Consider the following 19,464-nt stretch of genomic DNA (forward strand, 5'->3'; position numbering starts at 1 on the left):
CTGTAACCTGAAGCATAGGTAACCTGAGGTACCACTGTATTGGAGTCTTGAACACTTTAAACCTCATTGAGAAAGAGCCTAAATCACTGAATTAACAGATTTCTAAATCTAAATTTGATTATTGAATTTTAATTTAAAATTATGGTATGTCCATAATTGTCTATATGGTGTTAGTTAATATAATTGATAAGCTTGATAAACTGACTCAATTTAAAGGTTGTGCAAAGTTTTATTCTACCTCTTTAAATTATTGGCTGAAATGCAGTTATTCTTTTATTATAAATTTTCTTCTTTCACACAGTTTTCTAGGTGACTTTTCTCTCTCATTTTGCTGAATCTCATTAAACTCTTATTCCTCCCTACTAAGGAGGACCAGCTGAGACTTTGGCTATGATGTAATAAACATCTTCCCCCACTGCACATCACCAAGAAGCAACAACCTAGCAAAGCTGATTAAGTCTCCTGTAATTATCAAAGAAATCACGATCATTTCTTTGACTCTCTGGGGAGTTCCAGTAGCTGCATGAAAACTATGAATCAAGACTTGCAGATACTATTAATATTTCCTGTGATGTTCAAAGCTTGGCCTTACACCAAGGGCTCTGTCAAACTGATCATTGATTCTTTTTCCTGCAAAAATCTGGCTTTTGTAACCATCCCAGTGAGACTTTGCAAAGAGATGAATTGTCGCCTAAAAAATTCCTCTTGCTCCTACCATGCTCTGTGCAGGATGGTACTTTCCATGATGTTGGCGTCAGTGCTGCTTCCTCCAGATGAGTGCAAGGCTGCTGTCGCTCCATGTTCCATCAGTGACCCTCTTCCTATTCTTCACAAATATTTCCAGTCTGGAGATGTTGTTATTGCTGGCATTATGTCTCAAATCTATATAACTTCAAGCATAGCCTTCACTGAACTTCCTACACCTGAACTCTTCGATGACATTCTGTAAGGAAATGTGTGTCTCTCTCTCTCTCTCTCTCTCTCTCTGTGTGTGTATCCTTAAAAACCTTATCGTATATCTGTAATGAATATATTTCTGCATTTGACATATGATGAAGGTTATGCTCATTACACTAGTGGCCAAAATTGTGGAAAACTTTAGGAAAAGCTGTATTTCTAAGGTTTGGCAGCTCATAACAACAGTACTAATGCCATGAAATTAAATATTATTAGAAAGATAATCTAATGCAGAATATAATGCCACAAACTGTGCTGAATAGCCCTGACCTGAATCCAACTGAAAATCTGTGGAGCTGATTAAGAAACCATTTTAGTCGGAAGCAGCCAAGGAATAAAGCACAACTGATAGACGCAATAATGCAATCTTGGTTTCACATTATAACAACTGACAAACTGAAATCTTTGGTTTACTCCATGGGGTGCTATTGTTGGGCTGTAATGGCAGCAAAAGAAATAATGAAAAGCTATGAAATACCTTTTATCATGGTTTTCTGTGTATAACATTTTTATTTGGGTATAACTGTTGATAGAATAAGGATAATTCAACACTGTTGCATTATATTATCATTCTAATGCTATATATATTTATGGTATTGATCTAAAAACTACTGATGTTGTGAGCCAGAGATACAGAAATACTTTCCAAAATGTTTTCATAATATTGGCCACGTGTGTATGAATTCCTACCACCCTTTTCCTTCCACGTAGTTCTGGTGTTTATGAGACATGGGGGCAGACCTGATAGCTCACACCCAGTTTGTGGTAAACTTTTTCTTCTTATACGGTAGGCTTATACCAATGATCAGTTTTTTAAAAAAATAATTGCAAGGCAGTAAGAAGATATTGTTGTTTAGTCGTTTAGTTGTGTCCGACTCTTCGTGACCCCATGGACCAGAGCACGCCAGGCACTCCTGTCTTCCACTGCCTCCCTCATGCTGGTAGCTTCAAGAACACTGTCCCACCATCTCGTCCTCCGTCCTCCCCTTCTCCTTGCACCCTCCATCTTTCCCAACATCAGGGTCTTTTCCAGGGAGTCTTCTCTTCTCATGAGGTGGCCAAAGTATTGGAGCCTCAGCTTCACGATCTGTCCTAGTAAGAAGTTAACATCCCCATTCACTTTGTTAAGGCTTTCTGCTCATTTACTATGGTGAGCTAAGGATTTCTTATTGAATATTTGACTTTAATCCAAGCAAAGTCATAATTCATTCAGACTTAGAGGTGATTTTATTGTAAGCTTTTGGTAACCAGACTTCCTCGTCCTCCTCTGTAGAACAGAACTAGCAGCAATCAGGGCCAGCCTGCCTATGCGGTGGCAGGAGTTAGATATTCAGCGCAGCAAAACATCCATGTTTCAATATTGTGTTTCAATATATCCACACACTTTCCTTCACTGTGGGAATGAAATCCATTTTTGTGAATGTGAACTGTTATGCACTATGTCGCTCTCCATACAGACCAATGACACAACTCTACCAGCATATCCTGGCTTTGGCATTTGCTGTGAAAGAGATAAATGAAAATCCCCAAATATTGCCCAATATCTCTCTGGGTTTCCACATCTACAACAGCCATTTCAGTCCAAGCTGGACCTACCAAGCCTCCATGGAACTTCTCTCTAGCCAAGAAAGACTCCTCCCCAACTACAAGTGTGATGTTCAGGAGACTCCAAAGGTGGTCATTGGGGGGGCAAACTCTGATTTACGTCTCCACATGTCAACCATCCTGTCTATGTACAAGATGCCAAGAGTAAGAGTTCTGCATGGGACATGGGTCATCATGAAAGCCATTTACAGTTGCCTTTGACTAAATCTCATTGGGTTGCATGCTGGTAATTGAATGGCAAAGTGGGCATAGGTTGGTATTTCTCAACCAAAAATGTAGGTTGTGGAAAATATGTCTGCTTCACTTCCAGACATCCTTAAAAACTCAGGTGGAATAATTCTTCATTGGACATTTTACTGCTGTTCAGGACTGTAATAAAACATCTGTGGCCTGTGGCACCACAACTGTATGTTTGCTATGCCTGCTGAAAAATCACTTATATCGAAATATTTTCCAAAATAACTTTAACATTTCCAAATCAACAGAGGTAAAGAATATGTGAATCCTTCAGATTAATCGATGTTGATCAAATTGAAATCTGGATTTGCATTTAAGTGATATTCAATATCACTTTTTGGTATCGCTTTTCCTCTTGTTCAGAAGACATCTGAAGGCAGCCCCGTTTATGGAAGTTTTTTAATGTTTGATGATTTATCGTGTTTTTAATATTCTGTTGGAAGCCGCCCAGAGTGGTTGGGCAACCCAGTCAGATGGATGGCATACAAATAATATTGTTGTTGTTGTTTAAAAAAATATGCATTTAGCTGCTGTATGGGTCTTCCCTTGTAATGAATGAAAACATCCAAGCTGGTTTTAGCCACCAAATGTTCTCACCTGGTGCTCAGCAACAGCTGCATTTCACATGGATGTGGATTGGCTTGGTTTATCTGATGGGTGATAGTTGAGCATTATTTGTGCAAGGTTTGGGAAATCTGTTTTGATTTTATGGGGGGGGGGGATCCATAAACAAGCTCTTGCTGGTTAGCTCAGTGAAATTGTGGAGAATGGCTCTGAAATGTTCATAGTTGTGATAGGAAGCACAGCCAAGTGAGAACGTGGCTCAATACTGCAGAAACAGATGATGTACCAATACTAACCATGGCAAAAGTTTGGAATTAGAACAGTCCAGATGGATTTCATATCATAACCTATGCAGAGGTGGTGGGAAATAGCTTTCCTCCATGGTTCTCTATCCTTCGCAGTTGACACAAGGAATCATCTAGGGTTCCAGAATTTATTCAGACGAGAAACCTTACATGCAGCAGGGGGAGAAAGCTTTATCAGGCTTTTCTTTGAACAAGCATTTACCAGTTATTTCCTTTACTTTTCTTTAGATGTGAAAAGCAGCCAATTCTTCCATAAACCTAACTGCAAAATTGCTATATTTGATGTGAAGTCATTAATAGCCAAGTATTTCCCAAATCTGTAGATTCTAAATTTATTTCTGTTTAGATTTTTAAACAGAAATAATGAAAAAGGCAAATCCTCCTGGTTAATATACAGTAGTACCTTGGGTTACAAGAACCTTTTAATAAGAGTGAAAGAGGAGAGCGCAAAATATGGTCTACAGCTCAACATCAAAAAACCGAAGATCATGGCCACTGGTCCCATCACCTCCTGGCAAATAGAAGGGGAAGAAATGGAGGCAGAGAGAGATTTTACTTTCTTGGGCTCCATGATCACTGCAGATGGTGACAGCAGTCACAAAATTAAAAGATGCCTGCTCCTTGGGAGAAAGGCGATGGCAAACCTAGACAGCATCTTAAAAAGCAGAGACATCACCTTGCCAACAAAGGTCCGTATAGTTAAAGCCATGGTTTTCCCAGTAGTGATGTATGGAAGTGAGAGCTGGACCATAAAGAAGGCTGATCGCCGAAGAATTGATGCTTTTGAATTCTGGTGCTGGAGGAGACTCTTGAGAGTCCCATGGACTGCAAGAAGATCAAAGTGATCCATTCTGAAGGAAATCAGCTCTGAGTGCTCACTGGAAAGACAGGTCGTGAAGCTGAGGCTCCAATACTTTGGCCACCTCATGAGAAGAGAAGACTCCCTGGAAAAGACCCTGATGTTGGGAAAGATTGAGGGCACAAGGAGAAGGGGACGACAGAGGACGAGATGGTGGGACAGTGTTCTCGAAGCTACAAACATGAGTCTGACCAAACTGCGGGAGGCAGTGGAAGACAGGAGTGCCTGGCGTGCTCTGGTCCATGGGGTCACGAAGAGTCGGACACGACTAAACGACTAAACAACAACCACCTCGGGTTACAGATACTTCACGTTACAAATGCTTCAGGTTACAGACGCCGCTAACCCAGAAATAGTACCTTGGGTTAAGAACTTTGTTTCAGGATGAGAACAGAAATCGTGCTCTGGCAGCGTGGCGGCAGCAGGAGGCCCCATTAGCTAAAGTGGTACCTCAGGTTAAGAACAGTTTCAGGTTAAGAACGGACCTCCGGAACAAATTAAGTTCTTAACCCAAGGTACCACTGTATACCAATTAAATAGAGATTGAAATCTGGTTTCGAGTCTAATTGGTGTTTTGATATCATCATTTGTTATCATCTTTCCTCCCTTGATTTTAACAATGACCCTCTTCAGCTCATCTATGGATCTTCTCCTTTGACAACTAATGACATTCAAGCCCTTTTCACCCACTGGATATTCCCAGATGGGACTCAGCAATACGAGGGGATCCTTCAGTTACTGCTGCATTTCCGATGGGTGTGGATCGGTGTGCTTTTTCTCCAAGATGACACTGGAGAGAGATTTGTACAAAATATTCTCCCCATGTTTGCCCAGAAGGGTATCTGCTTTGATTTTATAGAAAGTTTCCCTAGGCTTACCTCTTCTGGTGAGTTTGATGAAATGGTGGAAGAAGGTTCGAAAACAATCAGCATTATTGTGGGAAGCACTGCCAATGCTGTGATTGTGCATGGTGAAATTCAAACAATTATGGTAATGAGAATGATACCCAAACTTGCAGAAACAAATGATGTGTCAATGCAAGGAAATACAAAAGTCTGGATTATGACAGCCCAGATGGACTTCACCTCATTTCCCTTTCAAAGAGGTTGGGACATCACATTCCTCCATGGGGCTCTATCCTTTGCAGTTCACTCTAAGGATCTTCCAGGATTCCAGAAATTTATTCAGATGAGAAAGCCTACCTTGGAAAAAGAAGATGGCTTTCTCAGGGTTTTCTGGGAAGAGGCATTTAATTGTGGTTTTCCCGACCCTGCTTCAGAGAAGAAAGATGGCAAACTCTGCACTGGGGAGGAGAATATCGCGAGCCTTCCTGGGTCTGTTTTTGAAGCGAGCATGACAGCCCACAGCTACAGCATCTACAATGCAATCTATATTTTGGCACATGCTTTGCACACCATGCAGTCCACCAAATTAAACTGCGGAGCAATGGCAGGTGGAGCAAGAGGGAAACTTACAGATCAACAGCCATGGCAGGTAATGTTGTCTTCCAGTTAATACAGATCTCTGTGATCAACTCTGGAGCTCAGCCAAAGGGGCAATTTTCTTGAATACCTCTGTCAGTAGGGGAAACTCACTGCGTGTCAAGGCCCTGAGCCCTCGCCCAGTTGTTGAATAATAAAACACATGGACACCAGTATTTTAGATTTGTGGTCTAAGTTCTATGAAATTTAGGCCAAGACTAACTGTAATTCTTAAAAGAACCACATCTTACCTTCACAATGAACATTGCTACAATTGAAATTAGCCTTCACAAAACAGTTAAATGAATATTGTGTTCCACAATGTCGAACTTTTGTATATCCTCATGAGCAGGGCTTTTTTCAGCCATAACTCAGGGGAACTCAGTTCTCTCCCCTCTCCAGGGGGCACCATTGCTATTCCAAGGGAACGAAGGAGGTGTTTGTGGTGAGTTCCAGCCTCTCTTTTTCTAGAAAATAGTAGAGCTCATTAATTCGTTTTTCCTTTTTAGCTCCATCCATTTTGGATAAGCTTGATAAACTGACTCATTAAAAGAGACTCATTAAAAACACAGAGAGAAAGACACTAACATACATCTTTTAAGGAGACCATGAACTATACCTCTTAGATGTTAAAGATAAACACTCTATTTGTACAAATATTACTTATATTTAATTATTTTTGGCATCTTCATTTATTGCTTTTTTCCTCTTCAAACTTAGGTCCACCACTTTCTGGGAAGAGTTTCTTTCAATAATAGTGCCGGGGAAGAAGTTTCCTTTGAGCAAAATGGGGAATTGGTAGCTGGATTTGATATAGTAAATTGGGTCACATTCCCAAATCAGTCATTTCTGAGAGCCAAAGTTGGAACAATGGACCCACAAGCTCCCCCAGAAAAGAGGTTAACCATTCATGATGATGGTATCATGTGGCCCAACTGGTCCAACCAGGTAAGAAGTTGTTCTGGATTTTCTCTAGTTTTTTGGTCAGTACGAAAACTGCCTCACTGCAACACATTGAATCACCATCAATTATCAGACTAGGTATATTATATTAACCTGACTGTTAAAAAGAAAGCTATTGTGTTTCCAAGCCTATTTGCAGAGGTATCTGAGCTGCAGAGTGTCACTAGTCCATTAAATTCAAAGTAGCCCAGTATGTCTTTTAATTAGAATATCCTTCCTTCCTTCCTTCCTTCCTTCCTTCCTTCCTTCCTTCCTTCCTTCCTTCCTTCCTCCTTTCTTTTTTCTTTCCTTCCTAGTATTTTGCATGCGCACACACCACCAATCCATTCTGGAGTTATTTGGCCCCAAATCAAATGGGGATAAGGCAATGTTTGATTAGGGTTCTTAAAATTCCAATTGAACTTACTGTCAGAAATGCTCTCCACCTTTCTTTAGACCATACTTCAGACCCCTGCAGTCAGGATTGGACCATTTACTCAGAGGTTGGTGAGCAGAGGGCTCAATCCTGCTCAATTTGATGGCACCCATGTGTCCCCCTGCTTGGAACAGGCACACATATCCAAAGTACAGTGTGGGGCTATTTGAAAGCTCTGTTGTAAACAGCCCTGTGATGGTGCTATTTGCAGGTGCTGCCTGCCTCCCCTTCCCATTTGGCATCCCAAACCCTAACATCACTTGGGGGGGGGGTTGTAATTCAATTTGATTCAGGACTGTCTCTGTCCAACATGGTTGAAGTCTGGTTCCTTCTAAATCAGCCCAATTCACTTGGGGATTTGGTCAAATCTGTTCCACAGCTCTAATTTTTATCCCACAATTACTCCAGACAGAGTCAATTCACTGTTGAAACCTTCTCATTGGTTTGCATAGAAATATTATCCAAACTTTTACTTGCAGAACTCTTCAAAAACAGAACATAAACATCAAAGATACAACCAAATATTCATGCAGTGTCTTGTGCTGTGCAACACAGGCTCAGCATCTTAGAAATGTGACATAATCTAAACAGACTTGGAAGCAAAGTCTCTCTCTCTCTCTCTCTAACAGCATCCGTTTCCCTGGAGCTGTTTTCCTTGAGAGTTTCATTTACATCTTCTGTTCCCTGTGGTGTTCAGAGAAAGACCAAACAGGCAACTCCCTTCAAAATGGAGATTTGCAACCAAATACCTTCATCACATGATCAAAGGTTCACTTTCAGCACAGAGTAGAGGAACAATCAACATGTTATTACTAACTAGTTAAAGATCTGAGTCCTGTGAAACAAACCCCAAGTTAGCAATACACATTTAGGCATTCTAATTTCAGTGTCATTTAAACCATTACATTCAACATGGCAAACATGCAAACATTGGCTGCTGAATTAAAATGATTAACAGTAAATGTTCACACAACCCCCTGGTCAAACTATTGTTTTTAACAGCTGGCTCTGCAGAAGGCTTTATAGAAAACAAAATTAAATTGTAAGGCACATGCAGGTGATGAAGAAGGTAACTCTAGAAACAAATAGCACTGAAAGATTGCATCGAGAGCCAACGTTTATGTCAAAAATACTTGAGCAATTTCTATAGTCATGAGATATTGACCCAATAAGCTTTCAGCTGAACATTTTCTAATTTGATAGAGATTAGCACTGCCATGCTAATATCTGTAGAAATTTAAATACTTACTAATATGGCTTTCATAAAGGGAAATGTACTGGAGTTCCAATGCTATAATTAGTGCTGGATTAAAGGTCATCTTTAGGGGGGAAAAGCACAAAACCTCTAGCAAGCTATTGTTTTACTGTCATTTTTATTATTTGAAGATAGGTCAGTGAGATGCGAACTCTCAAACTATTTCCTTCTTTCATTTATGAACAGGCACAACCCACTTCTCTGTGTAATGAGAATTGTCATGTAGGTTATAGAAAGAACAAGAAGGAAGGAAAGCCATTCTGCTGCTATGATTGCCTTCCGTGTCCAGAAGGGAAGATCTCAAACAAGGAAGGTCAGGAATGCATCACACGTTTTAATTTTACCTGTGCATCAGAAGCTCCTTTCTCTAGTGGGAAAACAGTATGGAAGTAGCAAATATACATTCTGGTATCTCTTAGGTGCATTGTGACAATCTGGGGACAGAAGACCTTTTTGTTTCATTGAGATTTCTTTATTTCTTTTTCTTTTTCAGACATGGATGACTGTTTAGAATGCCCTGGAAATCAATATGCAAACAATGAACAGGATGGCTGCCTCCCCAAAGACAAAACATTCTTGTCTTATGGAGAACCATTGGGGATCAGTTTGGCCACGTTGGCCCTCTTCTTTTCCTGCATCACAGCTTTGGTGCTTCAAATATTCACAAAGCACAGAGATACTCCTATAGTTAAAGCCAACAACCGCAGCCTCACTTATATTCTCCTCCTTTTCCTCCTGCTCTCCTTCCTTTGTGCTCTGCTCTTCATTGGCCAGCCTGAGGAAGTCACCTGCCTCCTTCGACAAACTGCTTTTGGCATGATCTTCTCAGTGGCAATTTCTTGCATATTGGCCAAAACTGCCATTGTGGTTCTAGCTTTCATGGCCACCAAGCCAGGGTCCCGAATGAGGAAGTGGGTAGGGAAGCCATTGGGCACCCCAATTGTTTTTTCCTGCTCCCTTATTCAAGCCACAATCTGTAGCATATGGCTGGCAACTTCTCCTCCTTTCCCAGACATTGACATGGACTCAATGACTGAAGAAATAATACTAGAATGTAATGAAGGTTCCACTGTCATGTTTTATTGTGTCCTGGGATTCATGGGTTTGCTGGCTGTTGTGAGCTTCACGGTGGCTTTCCTAGCTAGAAAGTTGCCTGACAGTTTCAATGAAGCCAAATTCATCACCTTCAGCATGTTGGTCTTTTGCAGTGTGTGGCTCTCCTTTGTTCCAACCTACCTGAGCACCAAAGGTAAGTACATGATGGCTGTGGAGATCTTCTCCATCTTGGCATCTGGTGCTGGCTTACTGGGCTGCATCTTTTCCCCCAAAGTCTATGTCATTTTACTGAGGCCTGAGTTGAACAGTAGGAGACAGCTAATCAGGATAAATAATTAAAGAACCGACATTACTTTCTAGAAATATTAAATGTACCTGTAATTTAACCCCATTGTATTGAGCAGCATGTAAAGAGAAATTAGTTATATTCCATTCCTGATCACTGTCTCTGATGGATCAAGATTGTTTGAGATAGTCCTGCAATTCTGAATGTGGTGTTTCACAACCAATTCTCTTTGAGTTCAGGTAATAATAGGCTATTACAATCCTAGTCCCAGCCTGAACCTGGAAGATAATGCTCTGCCCATTGCTATTCATATTTAATATATCCCTCCTTGTTCCTGATATCCATGTGATCAATCTGTATAGCAAACTAGCTCCTGAAACAGGAGGAATGTCATTTATTTTGTTGTGGAAGTCTTCTGCAGCTGCAGTGCCCTCATCCTTAAAGAACGGTCGCAAATAAATTATTCTGAACATGGCTGCAAGATTCCATTTCATGCTGGGGATTCTGGGAATAAATGAGTGCTGCCTTTGTGAATTGTGGAAGTGTCCAGTCCTCCCTTGTCATTGCAGTAAATTCTAACCAAAGAAGGAACCAGTTGGGACATTTTGGAGAAAACTCCACCATTCTTGATCTCTCTCAATGGTTTAAAGCTCTGGAAGGCAAGTCCCACCCACCCCCACCCCTGAGAATTCTGCAATATAGCACTGAACTTGTAGTAGTAGTAGTAGTAGTAGTAGTAGTAATAATAATAATAATAATAATAATAATAATAATAATAATAATAAATTTATTTATACCCCGCCCATCTGGCTGGGTTTCCCCAGCCACTCTGGGCGGCTTCCAACAAAATATTAAAATACAATAGTCTATTAAACATTAAAAGCTTCCCTAAACAAGGCTGCCTTCAGGTGTCTTCTAAAAGTCTGGTAGTTGTTTTTCTCTTTGACATCTGGTGGGAGGGCGTTCCACCGGGCGGGCGCCACTACCTCAGTGTCCGGGCTGAATGATGGGGGTGGAGATGCTCCTTCAGGTCTACTGGACCGAGGCTGTTTAGGGCTTTCAAGGTCAGCACCAACACTTTGAATTGTGCTCGGAAACATACTAGGAGCCAATGTAGGTCTTTCACATAACTGGTGTTATGTGGTCTCAGCAGCCACTTGCAGTCACCAGTCTAGCTGCCGTATTCTGGATTACTTGTAGTTTCTGATGCACACAGTCCATCTCCTCGGCAGCCCCTCAAATCTCCTGACTCTGTCCAGTCTTTGAAGTGGGGGGGGGGATAGCTTTTTGCATTGTCAATTGCTCTTAATAACCCAGTGCTCTTCACTGGCCCAGCCAGGATGGTTTGACCTTTTTTTAGTGAAGCCAAAGTTGTTGAGCTTCTTTGAGGGGAGCCAGTGATCTACCACAGACATCCAGTGATCTACCGGTAGATCTCGATCTATGATCTACAGGTCTACCTGTTGGACATGCCTGCCATAAGCTAACTCATGAATTTATTACCTGGCACATTTCTGCAACTTGTGTTTCCCCTTCCTATCCCAAATATTATCTATATACTTTAACTTTTACCGTTCACTAACACGCTTTGGTACCCCAGATCTATGTCAATACACTGGGCACACCCTCTCTTGCAATGCTGAAGGGGGCTCTCTTCCCATGATATTGTGACTGATATCGATTGATTGAGTTCCAAATCACAAAGAGGAAGCTACAAGCAAATGCATGCAGGTTTCTTTATTTTATATATCCAAGGAGACAAGGGGGCAAAAACTCATGTAAGTGAAAATATATATACTTCAAGCTAAAATAAAACACAGGTTTTTTATAAAAAAAATCAAAAACAATAGAACACCTAAAACAAATTTAGAACTGGTTGTAACCAAATTGATTGTAGAATCCCCATTCATTCATTCCCCATTCAACATGGAAAAAAACATAAACTTGGGTATTTTGAGCTGGCAGTTGTGACCACATATTTAATGATCAAGCATAATATCTAATCAGGCTTACATTCATTCTAATGATGGGAATAAATATAAAACCTGAAAAACACAGCTCCTCATGCAGCTATCTATGATTGAATACTTCTTCCCAGAGCAAGAAATTGTTCATGCCTGTAATGATGACAACGACAAAATATTCTGTTCCTTAAAATAGAACAGAATGACAGCTAATTGTAGCTATAGTTGGAAAATAGGAATTAAGAATTTTAATCATTTATCCTTATTAGTTGCCCCCTAGTGTTCAACTCAGGCCTAACCACAATTATATAGCATTTTGGTATAAATATACAAATCAGTAACCCCGCACTGGAAGCTAAGATGGAGAAGATCTCCACAGCCACCGTGTATTTTCCCTTGGTGCTCTGGTAGGTGGGAACAAAGGACAACCAAACACTGCAAAACAGAAGCATACTGAAGGTGATAAACTTGGCTTCATTAAAACTGTTGGGTAATTTCCTGGCTAGGAAAGCCACAGTGAAGCTGACAATGGCTAGGAAGCCCATAAAGCCCAAGACACAGTAGAACATAATAACTGAACCTTCATTACATTCCAGAACAATTTCTTCGGTCATTGAGTGCATGTCAAAATGCAAGAATGGGGGAGAGGTTGCCCGCCACACAGCACAAATAGTGGTTTGAATAAGGGAGCACGACAGAACAATGGAAAAGGCCAGTCTTTTCCCGATCCATTTCCTCATCCTGGACCCAGGCTTGGTCGCCATGAAAGCCATGATGACAGTGATGGTTTTGGCCAAGACACAAGAAACTGCCATTGAGAAGATAATGCCAAACGCAGGTTGTCGAAAGAGGCATGGTATCTTCTCAGGCTGACCAATGAATAGGAATACGCAAAGGAAGGAGAGCAGTAGGGAGATGAGGAGACCGTAGGTGAGGCTCCGGTTGTTGGCTTTGACTATGGGAGTGTCTTTGTGCTTAATGAAGACTCCAAGTACCAGAGCTGTGAGGAAAGAGAAGGAAAGAGCAAAAATGGCCAGACTGGTCCCCAAAGGTTCATCATAAGACAAGAAGCTTATCTTTTTTGGAACGCATAAATCCTGGCCACGGTTTGGATATTGATCTTCTTGACATTGAATGCAGTCATCCATATCTGTAAAAAAAATAGCTTTTAATATATGGTAGCCCCGTATATGGGGCAATACATTAATAATTCCTTAAAATTCAAAAGTGCTCTATGAGGGCTGATCATTGAAAGCTAATTTCATGACCAAAAAAATGTAATGATGTTGAAATGATCCAGAGAAACCTTGTACTTGGAACATCTCATATTAAGCTTCAGACAAAATCTTTCTTAATCCTAAAACTGAAGTTCCCTTCTCTCTTTGCACAGCACAACCTTGAAGATAGTACCACCTCAGCTTTTATTGGAACATAGTGTAATATGTTTTGCCTTTTCTCAGATGAGGTGCTACACACAATCAGCCATCATATCGTTCTTTTTCTTGGCAATATTATGGATACCAACAATATATATATATATATATATTTAAAGCTTTTGTACATGATATTTCTTACCTGTCTTATTTGAGATCTTCCCTTCTGGACAAGGCAAACAATCATAGCAACAAAATGGTCTCCCTTCCTTCTTAGCCCTCCTATAACCCAGATGACAGTTGTCATTACACAATGAACGGGGCGGTGTCTGTGCACGGTTGAAAGACATAATGCATTTTAACAGTCAGAAAGTACAATTTTGGAGTTTGGATATCATAGGTCATTATACATTAAGAAACTGCTTGATTCTGGAAAGACAGGAATCCTTGGGGGACATTCTACTCATGTGTAAAACCAACGGAATACTGCACTAAACTTCCTCTGCCCCGGTTTCAGCTTTTATTCCTGTTGTTCTTCAAGAGTTCTACCAGAATTCAAAATCGCTCGGGGAGCCTCCATTAGTATGATTAAAATCAATAAAAAAATGTAAAGCATTGCAGTTTCACAGCATGGCCAGAGAAGAACTTTGAGTGGCGGCTACTAAATAAATCCAAACTATAGAAAGCTAGTGTAAGTTACACCAACTCTTTTTTGTGGGCTAAGTTCTGCTGGGTTGCAGATCACATGACCAAGCTGAAAGGGATTTGAAATAGGTGTAAGCCTCTCATTGCCCCATCCCACCTTTGTCATACACCTTCCATGCTACTGGAATTCCACCTTGGGGGGGGCACTTACACCAGCTTATGTTGCACTGATCTAAACCTCATTGTCTGAGATGTTATACCTTTGGTTCAGCTAGGGTGAGGTATTTACACCAGTGTAGCTTCCACTGAGCCTTTGCTCAGCTAGGAAAGCCTAAGATCTGCTGAATCCAAACTCTCTCATCCTGATGAATCTTGGATTTAGATTTAACTATGAAGTCTGTTTTTCCGAACAAACACAGACCTCCTATCAATCATGGGGCCTGATAAATCAGGATTAATGGCTGACAACAGACAGTATATAAATAGTATTTCACTTTTTTAGCATTGCTGAAATGAGTTGAATCTGTCCCCACTTCCAGACACCACACAGAGGCAGCTTAAGGTCCAAACCAGTTTACTGCTGGAGAAGATAAGGCTTCAGTAATACAGTTCCAGCCACACACAGACATGTTGTAGGCTTTGCAGATACAGATACAGATGTAATAGTTCAAAGCAAATTTCAGTTGTTCAACTAATTCAAGATGTAACACAGACTCTGACTCACTTTTCAAGACTAACCCTAACACACAGCACCCACCCCAACATTAATGAGCTGACATGCCTTAATAACTTATATAGTCAGTACTGGTTGACTTATCGCGTACAAAGGGTGAGTTTTGCTCATGAAGGAAATAAACCCCTTTGTCCATGTCCAGTTCATCCAATGGCTGATATATCTGGAAATGAACACAGACCCTACCTGGTTGAATTTGCTGGGCCATATAATGTCATCTGCAGAAATGGTGAGCACTTTGCCAGTATGAGCTTGTGGGTCTATTTTTCCAACTCTCACTCTAAGAAAAGATTGGTTTGGGAATGTGATCCAATTTATAATATCAAATCCAGCAACTAATGACCCATTCTCATCAAAGGATACCTTTTCCCCAGAACTGTTGTTAAACGAAACATATCTCAGGTAGTGGTGGAGCTAAAGTAGGATAGAAAAGACACAGAGAACAAAGCATTGCGGAGGATATCAAAATGTAAGATTCCATGTGGTGGCAATATTCCACAGCTGAGTACTGTGATTAATGTGTGTTTTAGAAGCTTTGTGCAGACTGACCATATTGAAAAGTCTAAATATTAAAGGAGATATGTTGTTTTAACAACAACAAATTCAATCCATGAGCATGATATTTGAGAGCGCCTTTAAAAAAACCAAACCAGAACTAGGGATAAAGTAAACAACAACAACAACAAAAACTCTTCTCTCCAAACTGTTGTTTTATTGCAGGAGTATTCTGCAACATGTTCTTGACTGAATAAGAGTGCATTCATGGTGAATTTATTTGGGGTTAGTTTGTTCTGTGATGCTTCCCCAATACTGATGTCTGGGGGGGCTAACAGCACAACAAAAGCGGGGCAAAAAAAGAACCAGAATGTTTGTGGTGTACAAAGTTACAGGATTTCAGCAGGAAGTTACAGGATAAGTGTGGAAATGAAGCAACGTGATTGTCCCGAAACTTTTGCAGCCATAGACAGTACTGAAAGGGGGATTGCATGTGAATGCCTTGAAAGAATCACGAGAGCAAATCATCTTGTATGTGCAATAGAAAAACATGATCTGGAGGTGCCAAAACAGCACCCTGTAAAGGAAGGTGAAAATCGAACCCTAGGTAAGGAGGGGGCGGAGATGTCAATGTGCTTCTTTACACATTGCAACCATTTTGATTGTGATGGATGAATGTTGAATGCCTTTATATGCAGAAGTAAGACCCATTAAGTCATGTGGGGCTAAATTATTGGTAACTGGATATAAGGCATTCTGAGAGTAGGAGTGGGGTGAAACCAATAATGGATCCAAAATTTGGTGGACTTCCTGGTGAAGGTTCCAATATGGGCCTCTCTTTTGCAGAGCTGGAACTGGCACAGGAAAAATAGTGAGGACAACCACCCCACTTTCTGCCCTGGAGGACACAGGCAGCAGGACTACACATACAAAGGTTCTCTTTCATTTTGCCCCACTGCTTGCTAACCAGGAATGTATATATTCCCACCTTGATGCAGAAAAACAATGCTGCGTGACTAGTAGGAGTGACTGGCGCATTTCCTGTGAAATAGAAGCTATAGGAGACCTTCCTAAAATTCCGTTTCCTACACATTCTGATTAGTTTTGCACCTACAGATGTGGATAATAATGCATTAATCTGCTGAGGATGTTACCTGCCATGGTTGTGTCCATCCCCCTCTATTTGCAATGGCTCTCTGCTTGGATTTGAGTAATTCAATGTTGTGCAGAACATGCGCCACAGCATAGACAGCATTGTATATGCTATAGCTGTGGCCAGTCATGCTCATTTCAAAAACTGTTGCAGGTAGAGTTTCCAGCTTCTCCTCTCCAGTGCAGATTTTGCTGTCCACATTGTCTACTACAGATTTTAAGAAGGAACATTTAAATGCATGTTCCCAAAAGTCTCTGATAAAGTTATCTCCTTTTGTCAAGGTAGGATTTCTTACTTGAAGGAGTTTCTGGAATCCTAGCAACTCACTGGAATGTATTGCAAAGGATATGGCTCCATGGATTAACTCTATGCCACAACTTATTGGAAAGGAAGGTGATGTGAAATCCATCTGGGCTGTCATAATCCAGACCTTTGTTTTCACTGGTATATCAAAAAATGCTGAGGAGCAGACTGTTGTTCTCACATAAGCCATGGTCTGAATTTCCCCATGTACAACCAAAGCACTGGCAGTGCTACCCATGATAACCTTGACAATTTGAATCCCATAGTCCACCATTACATCGGCATTGCTGGCAAATGTTGGTTCTGGGATTTTGTCTATGAAATCAAAGCAGATGCCACTCTGAGAGAACTTGGGAAGTACATTCTGTACAAATCTCTTACCATTGCTGTCATCCAAATAAAGAATGCCAATCCAGGTCCACCTGAAATGAAGGAGTAACTGGAGCATGCCCTTATACTGATGGTCCACATTCGGGAACATCTGGTGGAAGAAAACTCCTTGCATTTTGTTATCCGTTATTAGGGCAGAGCCATATGAGAGCTAAACAACGAGGAGATGGAAAAGTTATTTCTAAGACAATGTTTTCCAAAGTAAAACAAATTTTGAGTTGGGGTATGTGATACAAAATGCTTATGCATCTCCCCAAATATCTACCGAGATCCCATCCAGATTTCATCTTGTTACTTAAGTGAATATCTATGAACCATGATGATTCAAAATCTTCTCAGTTCCTACAGGTGTGATAGACTGAAGAAGGCATAGACATTCGGTTTGATCCAGTGCTTATGGTCCATCAGCTGTATTGGAAATGAGATCGTTTTTGGTGATCTCTTTCCCCATTGCAGTATTCCATACAAACCAAGCATTGCTAATGAGAGCCCCCCTCCCATTTGTAGAAGTGGGCATGGGGAACTCCAGGGTGGAAGAGGGATAGTAAATAATGGCCCTTCCTCCCAGTTGCACTGATAGATTCTGCTCTATCTGCAAATAATCACCATATGATACTATTGTTATTTAATGCATCCACACAGAAGATTTGCTGCCAAGCTGCGGTAGATACTCCACAAGGGTTGCAGACAGGAGCACTGAGGTATAAACAAGTCAAGAGCTGGGATGCCAGTGGACCAGGTCAGGGCAGCAAATTGTGCTTGCACCCTATTTATCTTCCCAACATACTGGAGATGAAAAGCACATCAAGCGATGAAGAGCTAAAGATGTTTGTATTCTGTTATGCTTTGAACTTGGATCATGGCACACTGGTTCGAAACACTGGTCAGCAGCTTTAGTTTAGGAACATTACATTCCCCATAACTTTGTTTATATCCCTTATTGGGTTTTTTGTTTCTTTTTCTTTTTTAGAATTTGCTGTGACATGGAGCTGGCAGCCAAAATATGTCCTGACATTTCATTATTAGAGCTACCTCTTACTTACCTACAACAGAAGTGTGCCTGGTTCCGAACAACTATTTTAAATGATCCCAAGCACAAAGTGGTGCAGTTCAAGGCTAATTATTATGGAACACACAATATGCTGGAATTTTTCATTTTTTTAATATTAACTAATATGTTGCATAAAAACTTTGTCGTTTAAGATTTAAGTTATTGTATTAATGTTTAATTGTTTTTTTTTTAAGTATGTTTTTAGCCATTTGTGTTTTTTATCTGTAAGCCACATTGAGTCCCTGTCTGGGAATAATGTGGGGGATGGATGGATAAATAAATAAATGAACATTTCTTTTTTAAAAAAATATGTCCCTCTCTCCATCCCTCAGACGCTCATATCTAACAAATATATTGCTCCACAAATTGTTTCTGAAAGTCCCCTCAGATCTAAAAACTGAAAGAAAACAAAAAATAATATTTGGCCTATCAGAAGCTAGTTACCCTTTGGATCCTAGCCAATATTTGCAGTAACAAAAACCTTCAAGATTGTAGAAAATTTCTTTATTTCCCTGTAAGTGGTTATGCGCATGAATACCAGAATAGCCAACTCTGAATCAACTGTAAATATTCTTTTTCTTGGACAGAATGTTATGCCTAAACTGAGTAAAAGGTGTTCCGATTTATCTCAAACCCTCTTTATAATCTCCACAAGAAAAACTTCACTTTGAAGAAAGCAGGATAGACAACAGCTCTCTAAATTCTTGTGCTTTATGTGAACAACGTACCTGTGGGATCTTGTAGTTATACAGCATGTCTGCCATGTTGAGATCAACATCAGAATTAGGTCCCCCAATGACCGCTACCAGATTTTCCCGGGTATCACACTTGTAGTTAGGAAAAAACTTGCCCTTTGAGGAGAGAAGTTCCATGGAGGCAAGATATATGGATCGTGCACTGAATTCACTGTTACAGACATGGCCACCCAGGCTGATGTTGGCTAAGATCTGGGGATTTTCATTTATTTCTTTTAAAGCAAAAACCAAGGCCAGGATGTGCTGGTAGTGCTGCGTCAGAACTCTAAAATGAAAGAAATTGCCACCTTAAAATGAGTGTGCTAGAGATTTCAAGTCAATACTCAACTACTAAACATTCTTGCACTATATGGCCAAGGTTGAAGAACACATGAATTGATTTTTTACATTCACACCTCAACTTTTGACTTGCATGCATTTTATTCAAACAATAGCCCTCTTTTGGTAGCTTTTAAATAGCACATGCAATATATTTAAATCCAGGTTATCTACTATGTTACTGATACTGGCTATCATTAATTTTTTTTCTTTAAGGAAGCTATAAGTGCCCCCCGCCATCTCTTTAGACCAATGTGGATAAAATTCCCAGGCATTGCAACATCTACAGATTGAATACAAC

General features: G+C 40.5%; 2 protein-coding genes across 2 annotated transcripts; one reads left to right on the forward strand and one right to left on the reverse strand.

Annotated features, from left to right (window-relative positions):
• Nucleotides 1–730: 730 nt before the first annotated feature.
• On the forward strand, nt 731–10,036 carry LOC128404242 (vomeronasal type-2 receptor 26-like). The gene is made up of 6 exons (XM_053369735.1): nt 731–945; nt 2,415–2,706; nt 5,161–6,021; nt 6,729–6,956; nt 8,828–8,954; nt 9,135–10,036. Exons 1-6 carry the CDS (start codon nt 731–733, stop codon nt 10,034–10,036), a joined length of 2,625 nt encoding a protein of 874 aa, XP_053225710.1.
• Nucleotides 10,037–12,195: 2,159 nt separating this feature from the next.
• Nucleotides 12,196–18,962, reverse strand: LOC128404244 (vomeronasal type-2 receptor 26-like). Its single transcript, XM_053369736.1, has 5 exons — nt 18,819–18,962; nt 16,642–17,190; nt 14,885–15,112; nt 13,523–13,649; nt 12,196–13,097 (listed from the first exon to the last, which is right to left on the reverse strand). The coding sequence occupies exons 1-5, from the start codon at nt 18,960–18,962 to the stop codon at nt 12,196–12,198; spliced, it is 1,950 nt and encodes a 649-aa protein (XP_053225711.1).
• Between the last annotated feature and the right edge of the window lie 502 nt (nt 18,963–19,464).

This window comes from Podarcis raffonei, chromosome 16, assembly GCF_027172205.1.
Source record: "Podarcis raffonei isolate rPodRaf1 chromosome 16, rPodRaf1.pri, whole genome shotgun sequence".
Taxonomy (NCBI): domain Eukaryota; kingdom Metazoa; phylum Chordata; class Lepidosauria; order Squamata; family Lacertidae; genus Podarcis; species Podarcis raffonei.